The sequence below is a fragment of the Dama dama genome, chromosome 4 (assembly GCF_033118175.1).
Source record: "Dama dama isolate Ldn47 chromosome 4, ASM3311817v1, whole genome shotgun sequence".
NCBI classification, from domain to species: domain Eukaryota; kingdom Metazoa; phylum Chordata; class Mammalia; order Artiodactyla; family Cervidae; genus Dama; species Dama dama.
Window position 1 is genome coordinate 29,834,309 of NC_083684.1, and position 16,425 is coordinate 29,850,733.

Below are 16,425 nucleotides of genomic sequence, written 5' to 3' on the forward strand. Positions count from 1 at the left end.
TTTTCGTTGCTGAGTTTTGTTGTAGCTTTAAGTTAACGCTCTGATTTCATTTAGAAGCTTGAGGATTCTGGTATCTGGGAGGATGCTTCTTGCCGTGTCCTTCTCCAGGGGATCTTCCTGACCCAGGGAGCAAACCTGGGTCTCCCGCATTGCAGGCAGATTCTTTACTGTCTGAGCCACCAGAGAAGCCCTCTGGTACATCAAGACTCAGTTCAAATGCTCTCTCAGGAGACCTTTGCTCTCCCATGTCTGTTCTTTAACTCTGATTATATTCTATGTTTATATAAATGTTAATCCTCTATTAAGTGAGAGCAAGGGCTGCAACTTAAGCAGCTCTGTCCTCCTATGGTGCTGAGCCAATCCCTTGAGCAAAGAAAAGCATCTGCTATTCTCCGTGAAGTGTCTGTCCTCAGTAAGCCTGTCAGTAGCTCCAGGAGTGAAAGGACTAGAAACTCGACAACTATTATGCAAACCTAGAAGTACTGTACCAGAATGATTTTCAGCATTATTAACACTTCACATCTTATAATTAGCAGTTACAAGTCTGCCAGTGCAGAGTCCTGAGATCACAAAACTAAGTCAACTGCAGTCTCACTTTGACACTAGTGTACAGTAAGACACCACGGCGGCCTGGTGTTTTGCATTTTTGCCTCTTCCCCATCTGGCCCCTGCCCACACTATATGCTCCAGCTCATGAGTCATCTTTTCATCTGTGTGGTACAGAAATCTGCTATTCCTGAAATGAAGCCACATTTGCAAGTTCCAAGTAGTTTTCAAAACTATTCTGTGTGGACTGATTTTATACCAGAGAAGGAATCATCTGTTTTTGTAGGAATGTCCAGTTCACACAGGCTGAAGGGCCTGCCTCTGGTGTCACTCACTCTACCGAAAACCTTTGAACAGGGTTTGTATTTCTCATTCAGTTGTAACAGTGGTCAGTACACAATGATAGTGAAGAGAGATTGCAGCCAAAACTTATTTGTTGAGGAAATGCTGGTCTGGCAGAGGCAGCCCAAGCACTGTTATTTTTCAGTACTCTTTGGGAAAGAAATACCACATTCAGAGGAGTTTGGGAGGCAAGCTATAAGCTGTAGAAAAGCCACGTTCAAAATGTTAACAGCCTCTTTCTTGTCTGCATTTCATTTTTCTACATCTTTAAATGAGGGACTGAAATTAGATTTTTATAGGGTTCTTCCTTAAATACTTAATTTTCCTTCTCAACAGAAATACTAATAGGCTCTCAAAATAACTTTAGGAAAATGTTCTTAATTTACATAATGGTTGACATGATAAAGGAAATCTGTCAAGAGGACTTGACCTTACACAGCTGTAGGGAGTGGCAAAGTCTGAGGCTGCGAGTTGAAGTGCACAGGACAGGCAGTCGCAAAGGATGTAGAGTTGGGAAGAACAAGCTGGAGCCCACCAGGACACATTAAAATCTGTGTCAGTTCTTGCCTGACCTCGACCCTGCATCAGAGAAGTTGAAAGAAGAGCCAGTGGAAGGTGGCGCAGTTGCAGGCGCAGACGCGGATTCACACTGAGAAGGTGAGCCGCTAGGGAAGCTACTCAGTACAATGTGTGTGGGGTGCAGAGTGACTACTGCTTCATCCTGGCCCTCCGTATCTTGCCCAGGAACTTGTGGCTCAGTCTAACTGGAAACCCCCTTCAGTATTCTCTCCTGGAAAAACCCGTGGACAGAGGAGCCTGGTGGGCTATTTATATTTAGTCCATGGCGTTGCAAAGGGTCAGACATGGATTTAGTGACAGACTTTCTAACTGGAAAGAGGTTTGGGAATCCTGGGAAATGTAGTTCAGTCTAGCCAAAGTGATACACAGCACACAGCGGCTGTCACAGGCTGGTGGGATTCTGGGTGACCTTTATGTTTTTATATGTTGTATTCTTCACAATGAACATGTATTACAGAGATAATCTGATAAAAAGAGCTATTCTCTTTGGGGAAAAAATATCTTCCTTTATTAAAAGGAATTATAAGAATTAAGAGATGACATTTTTACAGGTGAACATCACAGCCTGTACCTGCAAGAAGTATAAAAAAGGTGCCCATGTTGTAATTCCTCTTTTGCTGCTTAACAGTTGCCACAGTGGCTCCAGGCCCTAAAAAAACTAAGAAGAATGAAACACTAAGGAAAAACAACTTCATCACTGGGTACCTTCAGTGCAGAGAAGTGACCTGCAAGTTACACGATCCTTCACAGCCTAAGAGAGGTACCGCTGTAGGTGATGTAACTGACAGCAACATCACAGTCTGGCTCTCAGGGATTCTCTCCCCTTGGACACCAGAATACTCTAGTGTACGGAAAACGTGTTGATAGGCCATAAACACACTGAGATTAAGGAGAATGTAATAAGTACATTTTAATGCTTGTGTAGGATGCTAAGACTTAAGACTCAGTGCTCCAGGGCTCTTAGATGTTACCTAGAACAATGAGTCTCAAACTGTTTTCCATAATTGGCACACACCTGCTCAGCCCTATTCCTGGGTTTATGCCACTAACATAAACATATTTTTATGTTATCAAAAGTAATATTACAGGATGACCTTCAGTCTGCAGGAACTTAAAAAGCAAGCTTGGAAATTTAAACCAACAAAAACAAAGCAGTAGTTGTAATCCCACCTGAGTGTCACTATGCTATGGTTAAAATATTGTGGTCCCCAAACCACATGAAAAACGGTTCCCACCATGTCAATGGGAAAGACAATATATAAGAACCAGTTCTAGGTATTATTTTAGTTCATCTTTTAAAAACTACTGTTTTATAACAACCAATACTGAATATTAGTAAAGGAAATGTGTAAAATTTATAAATACCCCATATAATAAACATACATGCTAAAACTTTTTTTTTTACCGATTGAGGTGCAAGATCAAAATTTTGAAACCATCAGCCTAAAGAAAGTGAAACTGTCTTCACTTAAATGCAAATTTTAGTACTCAAAGTTTTAGGAGATTAAAAAGGACAAAGCCCAATGCTTTTCCTACTAATTTGTAAAATCCAAAATAAAAGCTACTGCAGTAGCTCATAATAAATGTAAAAAAGAGAAAGTCAGCAAGGAGACCACACTGGAATGGAATGAGAAGCGCATCTTTCACCTCGTGATGCAGTGACAGTGAGCGCCCACCCACGCACACCCACGCGCACAGGCGGAAGGCATCATACCAGCCGCCTGAACAGTGCAGGGGAAGAAGAATGTAACAGAGGACAGCTGCTTGGCATTCTGATATGGCCTTTAACATCTGGTCTCTTAAAGAAAGGCTAGTTTGACAGATGACCCTACAGTATTTGGGAAATGAAAGTCACATATGAGATTAGAATCATTTGGTTACACTGGAGGCTCGACTCCAGTGTGGAGCAGTCGTGGGCACCTGGAAACCACTGCACAGGGCACAGGTAGCCACCCTTGTCACTGACCAGAAGTCTCTCGGGGCCACGTGGTTTCAGACCAGGCTTTTTTTCCAAGGGAATATACTAAACATTGTCTTAAGTCTATATAGTCCAGAGTCACAGTGAAACAAAGCCATAGGCAGTGGGAGGAAGCCAGAGGGGCCCAGAATCAAAGGGGGTGTGAGGTTCTATAATCTTCTAAACCAATGAGATTGGGAAGGACAGAAACTAGTCATAAATTTATGACTATATATATATATATATATATACTTTTAAAAAATCAACCACTGGAAACATGGATGAAGCTTGAAGATTTTACACTAAGTGAAATTAAGCCAGTCACAAAAAGACAAATATTATTTGTCTTATGAGGAACATGAGTTAGTAGATACCTAGAGACAAAGTAGAATGGTGGCTTCCACAGGCTAGGGAGGGGAAAGCAGGGAGTTACTATTTAATGGGGACAGAGGTGCAGCTGGGGAGGGTGGGAAAGCTCTGCAGATGGATGGTGGTGAAGGCTGCAGGACCACGTGAATGTACTAATGCCAATGAACTGTACATTTCAAAATGGTTAAAATGGTACACTTTATGTCGTGTATATTTTACCACAGAAAGTTTTTAATCATTGAAGAAGCCAATATGGAAAATGAAGAACTGAATGTTAAAGACAAAACCCTTAAAAAAAAAAAAATCAAGAGGTAAGTACCTAGCTCCCAGCTCAAGGTCTAAACTGACGACAATCATCATGAGCCCTACTAAAGGACAGCCACACTCAGTTTTTAAGACCGCTGTCACACAGGTCACCTTGTGGCTCTCCTTCATGCGATGTCTTAACTCTTCTGGCTGTGCCAGTACTCAGGAAAGGTCTTTTTCCAGCTTTGCCCTGCTTTGTCATTCATAATAGACAAATGAAAAGTCCCAGAAACCTGTTCTGTTTGGGAAGCTTTTCTTTTGTTCTAGGCTTCGGTGGTTAATGTGCTTGACAAATTTCAGAGTTTCTCTATCTCTGTAGACCAGTGCCAAAGAGTTGTTTTCTGGATTCACTGTTAGCAGCTGAAACAGGTAAATACAATGATATATCAGAACACAGATGATTCTCATCTCTTTTCTTAAACAGATTTTTCCATATCAAGTACTCAAACTCTGGCGATAGGGATCTTTTAAAAGATCCTTTATTAGGAAGAGCTATTGCTCTGGCTGTCAAGACATATTACAGCAAGCCCCATTCTAGTACATACCCAGAAAGGTTTTACCTCATCCATCTAGGTTTTCCTACCTTGAAAGATTCATGAAAATGTACCACCTGACTCTTCATTTATTTGGAATTTCTCAGCTGGGTAGAATGCCTAGGGATTATCCTTTAGCATCTTTCCTGCATGCTGAGTACTTTCTACTAGAAATCAGAACCACTGCCAGATAGACCAACATGGATTTGTCAGCTAAAGACACTGGCATAAAGTCATCAAAGTTGGGTCTCTGAAGAATGAAAACATTTTTAAGAACTAAAAAGGATGGTTTGCTATCAGAAGCAACTTACCTCTTCGTCTTCTCCTTTGGCAATGTAGGAGGTAAAGCCACCATACTCTGGCTCCCAGCCTTACAAAGGGCAAACAAACAGCATTCAGAAAGCTCTCACCGCAAGAGTTACATCATCTGTTTGAATCATTGATTCCATGCTGCTTAACACTGGGGGATCTGGGAGTTGAGTCATACCCAACTCTGACTTAGGAGCCTGAATTTATCATTCAACCAACACTGAGTAAGAGCTGAAAACTAAAATATAAAATATACCTGCAACGACACTTACATAAAAGCTCTGGGGGGTTTCTTAGGAATTATTATTTGGTCCATCTCCTCTACCTCGATCACAGATACAAATAGTACTCTGAGCTGGAAGACTGAAATTCATGACCCCTAAGACCCTTCCAACATAGTCTCCTGTGATCTAAGATCATAGCCAAGGCAGATAACTTCTGAATTGGTTCAGTTAGAGAGGGTCTCTCGGGAGTGACTGTCTCTTACCTTCACAGCCACAGTAGAGCAGTAAGTCCAGGGCAAATTCAGTCTTGCTGTTGTCATGGATTAAAGTGTAGTGACCGGTCTTCCAGTGCCTCAGTTCCCCCTGGCATGTGGGAACACCTGATTCTAAGAAAAACATAACAGAAGGTCAGAAAAAAACTACCTTGATACCACTGCTAGATTGCATAAGAATGATAATTAGGAGTAGTACAGCACTAAAGAGAAACTATTTCCATAAACCTTAAGCTGACTTGTGGCTCTATTATAATACTATATATAATACATAAGCCTTATAATGAAAAAAAGTTGACTCTTGACCATGAATTTCAGATGGAGTATATACTCTAGCTGCCCACCCCCCATTTTAATAAATAACGTACTTATTTTTTAAGTAGAATTTTTTTAGAGCAGTTTACAGAAAACTTAAATTTCCCAGAAAGTACAGTTCCCCTATGCCTGTCACGCACAGCCCCTGCCCTTCCCTATCAGTTTCCTCTATTGCTAACATCCTGTCTTAGTGGGGTGGTTCTAACTGACCAGTGTCAGGAGACTAGTGTTAACTGATGTCCACGGTTTACATTAGGGTCACTCTTGGTATTGTACATTTTACTGGTTTAATGACGTGTGTCCATTCCATCTGTCTGCACATGATTAAACCTCCTCTACTTTTAATAATTTCCTTTGACCTATTTGTCCAAGTAAGTTTTTCTTAGGGTGATACTGGTTTCTTAGAAAGAAACCACTCACCCTCCTCTCCTTTATGTTCTTGTGTTTTAGAGTAAGTTTAGGCAAAGCCAGTGACCCCATGAAATCGCAGCACGCCAGGCCTCCCTGTCTACACAAACCCATGTCCATCGAGTTGGTGATGCCATCCAGCCATCTCATCCTCTGTCATCCCCTTCTCCTCCTGCCCCCAATCCTTCCCAGCATTAGGGTCTTTTCCAATGAGTCAACTCTTTGCATGAGGTGGCCAAAGTATTGGAGTTTCAGCTTCAACATCAGTCCTTCCAATGAACACCCAGGACTGATCTCCTTTAGGATGGACTGGTTGGATCTCCTTGCAGTCCAAGGGACTCTCAAGAGTCTTCTCCAACACCACAGTTCAAAAGCATCAATTCTTCGGAGCTCAGCTTTCTTCACAGTCCAACTCTCACATCCATACATGACCACTGGAAAAACCATAGCCTTGACTAGACAGACCTTTTTTGGCAGTGTAATGTCTCTGCTTTTTAATATGCTATCTAGGTTGATCATAACTTTCCTTCCAAGGAGTAAGCGTCTTTTAATTTCATGGCTGCAATCACCATCTGCAGTGATTTCGGAGCCCCAAAAAATAAAGTCTGTCACTGTTTCCACTGTCTCCCCATCTATTTCCCATTGAAATGATGGGACCAGATGCCATGATCTTAGTTTTCTGAATGTTGAGTTTTAAGCCAACTTTTTCACTCTCCTCTTTCAGTTTCATCAAGAGGCTTTTTAGTTCCTCTTCACTTTCTGCCATAAGGGTGGTGTCATCTGCATATCTGAGGTTACTGATATTTCTCTCGGCAATCTTGATTCCAGCTTGTGCTTCATCCAGCCCAACGTTTCTCATGATGTACTCTATAAGTTAAATAAGCAGGGTGACAATATACAACCTTGATGTACTCCTTTTCTTATTTGGAACCAGTCTGTTGTACCATGTCCAGTTCTAACTGTTGCTTCTTGACCTGCATACAGATTTCTCATGAGGCAGGTTAGGTGGTCTGGTATTCCCATCTCTTTCAGAATTTTCCACAACTTATTGTGATCCACACAATCAAAGGCTTTGGCATAGTCAATAAAGAAGTAGATGTTTTTCTGGAATTCTCTTGCTTTTTTGATAATCCAGCAATATTGGCACTTTGATCTCTGGTTCCTCTGCCTTTTCTAAATCCAGCTTGAACATCTGGAAGTTCACAGTTCACGTATTGCTGAAGCCTGGCTTGGAGAATTTTGAGCATTACTTTTCTAGTGTGTGAGACCCGCAATTGTGCGGTAGTTTGAGCATTCTTTGGCATTGCCTTTCTTTGGGATTGGAATGAAAACTGACCTTTTCCAGTCCTGTGGCCACTGCTGAGTTTTCCAAATTTGCTGGCATATTGAGTGCAGCACTTTCACAGCATCATCTTTCAGGATTTGAAATAGCTCAACTGGGATTCCATCACCTCCACTAGCTTTGTTCGTAGTGATGCTTTCTAAGGCCCACTTGACTTCACATTCCAAGATGTCTGGCTCTAGGTGAGTGATCACACCATTGTTATTATCTGGGTCGTGAAGATCTTTTTTGTACAGTTCTTCTGTGTATTCTTGCCACCTCTTCTTAATATCTTCTGCTTCTGTTAGGTCCATACCATTTCTGTCCTTTATTGAGCCCATCTTTGCATGAAATGTTCCCTTGGTAGCTCTGATTTTCTTGAAGAGATCTCTAGTCTTCCCTTGTACTATTGTTAGCCTAATAAAACGTGCTGGATGTTCTTCCTGCCCAGAATGCTCTTCCTATAGATACGTCTTGTCATTCAGACCTGAGCTTAATGACAGCTCAGCCAGACTGCCCCTGCATCCAAGAGGCCACCCTGGTCATTCCTCTGCACGTAACCCTACTCAGAGTTCCTGCACCGTAACTATTATTTGACATCTTGTTGTCTGTGTACCATTTGATCTCTGGCCTCTCTCCTACTAGAATATACGGGCTCAGGGAGAGCTGAGACTGTGCCTGTCTGCTTCTCCAGCTCCAGACGCAGGGCCCAGCACATAAGTAAGTGCTTAAGAAATACCTGTTAACTGAATAAACCACTGAACTATGACTACCTAATGGTAAACTAAGGACACAACCTAACAGCAGCTCACCTTTCTTTCCTTCGTCCTCCTCTGGCTCTGGGTCTGTTGGTCCATCGCTCTGTAGACTGCTGTCGCTGGTGGCCGCCCGACTGTTCTCTGGCTCAGAAGAGCTGTGACCAGTCCCTCCTTCGGTGTTCTCAGCAGCAGAGACTGCGTCTCGCTCCTTTTTGTCCTCGGGCTCATCTTCTTCTGAAGGCGCCAGGAAGTGAAGCTTCAGGCCTGTGAAGTTGGAGAGCAGCAGGAACATGGCCTCGGAGCGGAACAGCGCCATGCAGTCCCTCAGGATGTCAGGAAGCTGGCTCTCCTCCGCCTTCTCATAAAACCTGTTGGGCAGCAAGGCAAGGTGCTCATCACGTGACATGGATGGAACACTACTCACGGGATGAGAGCTGGTCATTAGCTTGGCACCCCTCTCCCTGAACCCTGGCAGAGCTTCCGGAACCCTGATTTGTTACACACTGAGACTCTAGACTTCCCTGGTGGTCCCGTCTGAGAACCCACCTTGCAGTGCAGCGGACACTGGTTCCGTCCCTGGTCTGGGGAGACCCCACATGCTGTGGAGCAGCTACTGCAGCTTGTGTGCTCTAGGGCGCGTGCACCACAATCAGAGAAACCACCGCAACGAGACCCCATCACGCCACCACTAGAGAAAACCCGAGTGCAGCAACAAAGACCCCGCAAAGTCAATAAACCAATGTTTAAAAAACTGAGGTATAAATGACATATAACATTTAAAAAAAACAGGCCCTGGTAGGGTCTCCTACTGGATGTGCCTGAGAACAAAACATGAGGGCAAATGTCCTATAATTGGAGGTGAGCCTCACAGACAGACCAGGTAGATGCTAAATGCAGAAGCAAATGTCCTGAACGATGAGTTCTACCTTTTGTTAGGGGGACCTCGGCTGCTCCATTCCACACCTCCTCTCTCCAAAGCCTCACACACCTCTGCAAATTTCTCAGGCTGGAGAATGAGAAAATGAAGCAGCATTTAGCAGAACTTTCTACATCCCACACTGGTTGCTGCAGCTACAGCAGCTCTGCAGAATCATTCTGGCCCATTCCCAACAGGGCCAGGTGACCTTCTTCACCCTTACACCAGATACCCCAGTCCTGACAGGGTGACGCGAGAGCAAAGGCTGGATAAATTGTCAGCATGCTTTAGCCAAGAGACCTGAGTGTCAATTTAGGCCATTACCTTATGTACCTGTATGTCTTATGTCAAACTGCTAGACCTCTAGGATTCCTGCATTTTAAAACAAGGATCCTAATGCAGATTCTTTAATTCATGTGAGGAGAAAAACTGCATTAATATAGTTATAACTAATTAAATTAATACGCTATACATTACAACTGATACACTGTTATAATGAAAATGCCCATGTAATAATACATTCTTTAGGCCTCTGCTCATTCCCTTCATTTAATCAGCATTCTAAATTTAAAAAGTTCAGTATAGTACAAGAAACTAATTAATCTAAATATTCTCCATAAGAGGCTTTCATAAGTACTTGTTTAAATGCAGTTTCCCAAGGAGCGCTCTACAAACAGTAATCCTCTCAGTTGTGAAACAGGAAAGAGGATTCCAAAGCATGGTTTATGTAAGTTGAATTAAATAGGATTAAAAAAGTTCATTTATTATAATGCTTCTCAAATTCCTTAAAATGCTATTATCTTCTATATAATTCCAAGAGGCAGGATGTAGTGTATCTCAACCTTTTTTTAATGTAGGGACAACTCTTGGGACTGTGATTCCATGGGACCCAGGGTCACCTGGGAAGCACCACACCTGTCTATGTGATCTCATTCAGTCGTCATGACAGCTCTTCAGGATAGGCAGGGCCAGTATTATCCCAGTTTAACTGATGATGAAATAAAAGCTGAGACCTCTAGTGATTTGCTGAGGTCAGTAAAACCAGAGCCAAGACATGAATATAGTCTTGACTTCTAACCTAGGTCTCTTTCAATTGTAAGGTGCCACCTCGTCATTCTCAAACATGTGTTACTAATTTGCTAATTAGTAATCTTTCTATTATTTAAAAGTAACCCAGTCATCAGAATGAATAGGGTGGGAACTACATACCACTGCCCCACAGTATACAAGCGTGTGAGTGAGACAGAGTATGTGTGATTAAGAGTGTAGAGAACGGGGGAATAATCACCCAAGAGACTCAGCCTACTGACATGCAACTGATACCAATGTTAGCTAGTATCATTTCATCATTTGAAGAGGATGATACAAAATTGTAACCAGGAACAAAACAAAAACTAAAAGCTCTCTAAGTGATGCCTTTCTCCTGTTCACCCACCCAAGAAGCAAGGCTATGTGCCAAACATGGTATTATCAGACAGGATTTGCTGGCCTACCTGAAGGAATTCTTTTAGGAGAATTTCAGAGCTTTCCTCAAATTCTTCTTGAATTTGAGCTTGGTATTCCATGTCAAGATAAGTAGGGTTGATCCAATCATACAAAATTTCATGCTGGAAAGGAGCAGCAGATGTGAAGGGTGAGTTAATTATTCCCTCTGCTTTTGTTCTGCCATCATGTCATACCAGTAAAATTAGACTTCACACTCCCAATTCAGGGGGCCTGGGTTCAATTCCTAGTCAGGGAACTAGATCCCTACAATCCCTGCAATTAGATCCGTGCTGCAATGAAGACCCAGTGCAGCCAAATAAATAAAAAAGAGAAAAGCAAATGATATGCCACAGCTTCTAAGGTGAGAATCCCAGCAACAAGAATTTATCCTTACATCTTGCGGGATGTGAGGGCTCCGAGTTATGAGAGGTTCAAAGTAGGTGGGGGGCCTGGTCAGTGAAGGACCATGAAACCAGCCGCTGATGGACAAACGTGACTTTTCTTCGGACAAGACCTCAGACACCTGAGAGGACAAGACCAGCAGCACATCAACAGAAAGATGAGGGGGGAAGATTACTAGCCACGGCTCACTAATTTCAGGACCCTTTACACTAGGTGTGAAAACCACCTGGCTGGGTAGTTCAACCGGAAGCTGCCACATTTAGAAAGGGGGAGACTGAAAAGCATGCTCTTTGGCACTCTATGTATTTGTGGCTCACAGTCTTTACCTGGTGAAAGGATACTGGAGACACTTCAAAGAAAACCAGTGTGTTCCACGAAGGGATAAGGGACTTGACAATCTGCTTCGGCTGAAAGTGTTCTGCGCCGGGAGAGAACACATCCATAAACGAGCTTCATTATCATTAACCACTTTCAGGCTGCCTTGTTTCCACCTTGACAATTTGCAAATTTCTAAGGGTAGCTAGATGTCCCCTTCAGATCCCCAAATGCCACCCCCTTCCATCTGTTTCTCTTAACACAGTTCTGCTAGGCGACATCTGTTCTTACTCCACCATGCATTACTGATGAAAGCTGGAAAAAGTTCTGAACAACTTCTGGAGTCAAGTTCTGGTGTCAGTCATTAAAAACAAACAAAAAAGGACCCTGACCTCCTGGCAGATTCATAACCAAGGGCGGCTGTACATGTGCTCTAGACTCCCATGGTCAGCATTCAGAACCAGGATCTGACTGTTCCTCATCTTAAATCAACTCCAGTTTATCTCTGGAGGAATCATTATTTCTAGCACAACCCAGAGAGGTGGCTGTCAGGGCTGGCATTCAATGCCCCTGTGGCTGTCAGGGTAATGGATGGCTTCCATCTCCTCTGATGAGCACAGACATTGCATGTAAGAACTTGGAAGTATCTGCTGGTGTTGAAGTGCACGCCTCTGTCTTACCGTCAACGCTGAACAGGTCCAGGGTGCCCCCCAAGCTGGCATCCCAGGGAGGAACCAGGTAAAGAATGAAGGCGATCCGGCGCCCTTCCAGCTCGTCATCGTGACAGAGCAGGGCATCTGTAACAGATGAGCGCACACCATGATGTCCCCGCGTGGGCAATGAACAGCTGCCTGCCTCTGTGCTTACTATCAGTCCATCTGCCAGTCCTCTGTAATGGCAGCTCCTCCAGCTTTATTACAACACTATTTCTCCTCTTATAATTACAGAAATAAAACTGTCAATGCAGAAAACTCTAAAAACACAGAAGAACACACAGAGGTGGTCACTTCCAGTATTTTTCCAACATATATGTATTTGCCTTTTAAAAATAGTATCCTACAGTGGTTCTTTTGTCAACTTTTTTTTTTTAAATTACATGGCAAATGTCTTTTCCATATCACTATAAACACTTGTCATCTCTTCCAAGGCAAACCATGCAACATGACATTAGTCCAAGTCTACACCCCAACCACTAATGCTTAAGAAGCTGAACGATTCTATAAAGACCTACAAGACCTTCTAGAACACATACATACACACATAAAAGATGTCCTTTTCATCATAGGGGACTGGAATGCAAAAGTGCAAAGTAAAGAGATATCTAGAGCAACAGGAAAGTCTGGCCTTGGAGTACAAAGTGAGGCAGGACAAAAGCTAACAGTTTTGCCAAGAGAACACATGGTCATAGCAAAAACCCTCTTCCAACAACACAAGAGACAACTCTACACATGGACATCACCAGATGGTCAATACTGAAATCAGACTGATTATATTCTTTGCAGAGAAGATGGAGAAGTTCTACACAGTCAGCAAAAACAAGACCGGGAGCTGACTATGGCTCAGATCATCAGCTCCTTACTGCAAAATTCAGGCTCAACTGAAGAAAGTAGGGAAAATCACTAGGCCATTCAGATATGACCAAAATCAAATCCCTCATGATTATACAACTCTCACATCCATACACGACTACTGGAAAAACCATAGCCTTGACTAGACGGACCTTTGTTGGCAAAGTAATGTCTCTGCTTTTTAACATGCTGTCTAGGTTAGTCATAACTTTTCTTTCAAGAAGTAAGTGTCTTTTTATTTCATGGCTGCAATCACCATCTGCAGTGATTTTGGAGCCCCAAAAAATAAAGTCTGTCACTGTTTCCCCATCTATTTGCTATGAAGTGATGGGACCAGATGCCATGATCTTAGTTTTCTGAATGTTGAGTTTTAAGCCAACTTTTTCACTCTCCTCTTTCAGTTTCATCAAGAGGCTTTTTAGTTGTTCTTCACTTTCTGCCATAAGGGTGGTGTCATCTGCATATCTGAGGTTACTGATACTTCTCCCAGCAATCTTGATTCCAGCTTGTGCTTCATCCAGCCCAACGTTTATCATGATGTACTCTATAAGTTAAATAAGCAGGGTGACAATATACAACCTTGATGTACTCCTTTTCTTATTTGGAACCAGTCTGTTGTACCATGTCCAGTTCTAACTGTTGCTTCTTGACCTGCATACAGATTTCTCATGAGGCAGGTTAGGTGGTCTGGTATTCCCATCTCTTTCAGAATTTTCCAATTTATTGTGATCCACACAATCAAAGGCATTGGCTTGTCAATAAAGCAGAGAGATGTTTTTCTGGAACTCTCTTGCTTTTTTGATGATCCAGTGATATTGGCAATTTGATCTCTGGTTCCTCTGGACTGCAAGGAGATCCAACCAGTCCATCCTAAAGAAAATCAGTCCTGAATGTTCACTGGAAGGACTGATGTTGAAGCTGAAACTCCCAATACTTTGGCCACCTGATGAGGAGAGCTGACTCATTTGAAAAGACCCTGATGCTGGGAAAGATTGAAGGCAGGAGGAGAAGGGAACAACAGAGGATGAGATGGTTGGATGGCATCACCGACTCAATGGACAAGAGTTTGAGTAAATTCTGGGAGTTGGTGATGGACAAGGAGGCCTGGTGCTGCAGTCCACGGGGTCACAGAGAATCAGACATGACTGAGCGACTGAACTGATGACTATACAGTGCAAGTGACAAATTAGATTCAAGGGATTAGATCTGGTAGACAGAGTGCTTGAAGAACTAAGGACAGAGGTTCTTAATACTGTATAAGAGGTGGTGACCAAAACCATCCCCTCAAAAAGGAAATGCAAGATGTCAAAGTGGCTGCCGAGGAGGCCTTACTGAGAAAAGAAAAGAAGTAAAAGGCAAAGGAGAAAGGGAAAGATATACCAAACTGAATGCAGAGATCTAGAGAAGAGCAAGGAGAGATAAGAAAGCCTTCTTAAGTGAACAATACAAAGAAGTAGAGGAAAGCAATACAATAGGAAAGACTATAGAGATTTCTTTAATAAAATTGAAGATACCAAGGGAACATTTCATGTGAAGATGGGCACAATAAAGGACAGAATGGTATGGACCTAACAGAAGCAGAAGATATTAAGAAGAGGCAGCAAGAATACACAGAAGAACTGTATAAAAATGGTCTTAATGACCCAGATGACTGTGATGGTGTGGTCACTCACCTAGAGCCAGTCACCCTAGAGTATGAAGTAACGTGGGCCTCAGGAAGTATTACTACAAACAAAGCTAGTAGAGGTGATGGAATTTCAGCTGAGTTATTTCAAATCCTAAAAGATGATGCTGTTAAAGCGTTGTGCTCAATATGCCAGTAAATTTGGAAAACTCAGCAGTGGCCACAGGACTAGAAAAGGTCAGTTTTCATTCCAATCCCAAAGAAAGGCAATGCCAAAGAATGTTCAGATAACCGTATAACTGCATTCATTAAACATGCCAGCAAGATTATGCTCAAAATCCCAGATGGCTAACAGACACATGAAAAGATGCTCAACATTGCTCATTAGAGAAATGCAAATCAAAACTACAATGATGTATCACCTCACACCTGTCAGAATGGCCATCATCAAAAAGTCTACAAACAATAAATGCTGGAGAGGATGTGGAGAAAAGGGAACCCTCTTGCACTGCTAGTGGTAATATAAACTGATACAGCTACAGTGGAAGACAGTATAGAGATTCCTTAAAAAACGAGGAATAAAACCACCATATGACCCAGCAATCCCAGTCCTAGGCATATACCCTGAGGAAACCAAAACTGAAAGAGACACATGTACCCCAAGGTTCACTGCAGTACTATTAACAATAGCTAGAACATGGAAGCAACCTAGATGTCCATAAGCAGATGAATGGATAAAGAAGTTGTGGTACATATACACAATGGAATATTACTCAGCCATAAAAAGGAACACATCTAAGTCAGTTCTAATGAGGTGGATGAACCTAGAGCCTATTATACAGAGTGAAGTAAGTCAGAAAGAGAAAGATAAATATCACATACTAACAAATATATATGAAATCTAGAAGGATGACACTGATGAATTTATTTGCAAGGGAGCAATGAATAAACAGACATAGAGAACAGAACTTATGGACATGGTGAGAGGGAAGGAGAGAGGGTGAGACGTACGGCGAGAGTAACATGGAAACTTGTACCACATGTAAAATAAGAGAGCCAATGGGAATTTGCTGTATGCCTCAGGGAACTTAAACCGAGGCTCTGTATCAACCTAGAGGGGTGGGATGGGGAGGGCAGTGGTAAGGAGGTTCAAGGGGGAGGGGACATATGTACACCTATGGCTGATTCATGTTGATGTTTGACAGAAAACAACATTTTGTAAAGCAATTATCCTTCAATTAAAAAACAAATAAATTTTAAAAATAAATGCTCAAAATCCTTCAAACTAGGCTTCAGCAGTACATGAACCAATCAGATATACAAGCTGGATTTAGAAAAGGCAAAGGAACCAGAGATCAAACTGCCACCACCTACTGAATCATAGAAAAAGCAAGGGAATTCCAAAAAAACATCTGCTTCATTGACTATGCTAAAGTCTTTTACTGTGTGGATCACAACAAACTGTAGAAAATTCTGAAAGAGATGGGACTATCAGACCACCTGCCCTGTCTCCTGAAAAACCTGTATGCATGACAACAAGCAACAGTTAGAACCGAACATGGAACAACAGACTGCTTCCAAATAGGGAAAGGAGTATGTCAAGGCTATATATTGTCACCCTGCTTATTTAACTCATACGCAGAGTATATCATGTGAAATGCCAGGCTGGATGAAGCATAAGCTGGAATCAAGACTGCTAGGAGAAATATCAATAACTTCAGATATGCAGATGACACCACCCTTATGGAAGAAAGCAAAGAGGAACTAAAGAGCCTCTTGATGAAGGTGAAAGAGGAGAGTCAAAAAGCTGGCTTAAAACTCAACATTCAAAAAACTAAGATCATGGCATCTGTTCCCTTCATGGCAAATAGATGGG

General features: G+C 42.3%; 1 protein-coding gene across 3 annotated transcripts in view; it reads right to left on the minus strand.

Moving 5' to 3' along the window:
* Positions 1–2,352: 2,352 nt before the first annotated feature.
* The window catches only part of OGFOD1 (2-oxoglutarate and iron dependent oxygenase domain containing 1), a 32,759-nt gene continuing 18,686 nt past the window's right edge, over positions 2,353–16,425 (minus strand). For 2 of the 3 annotated variants that reach the window (XM_061138537.1, XM_061138539.1), the window contains 9 exons: positions 12,038–12,154; positions 11,369–11,460; positions 11,035–11,163; positions 10,649–10,762; positions 9,166–9,245; positions 8,294–8,607; positions 5,429–5,551; positions 4,944–5,002; positions 2,353–4,459 (listed from right to left, as the gene is read on the minus strand). In XM_061138537.1, coding sequence (XP_060994520.1) covers positions 4,298–4,459; positions 4,944–5,002; positions 5,429–5,551; positions 8,294–8,607; positions 9,166–9,245; positions 10,649–10,762; positions 11,035–11,163; positions 11,369–11,460; positions 12,038–12,154 — 1,190 coding nt within the window. In that variant the 3' untranslated portion in view covers positions 2,353–4,297. The remainder of the gene's footprint in view (positions 4,460–4,943; positions 5,003–5,428; positions 5,552–8,293; positions 8,608–9,165; positions 9,246–10,648; positions 10,763–11,034; positions 11,164–11,368; positions 11,461–12,037; positions 12,155–16,425) is intronic. The other variant, XM_061138538.1, reaches the window with a different exon arrangement.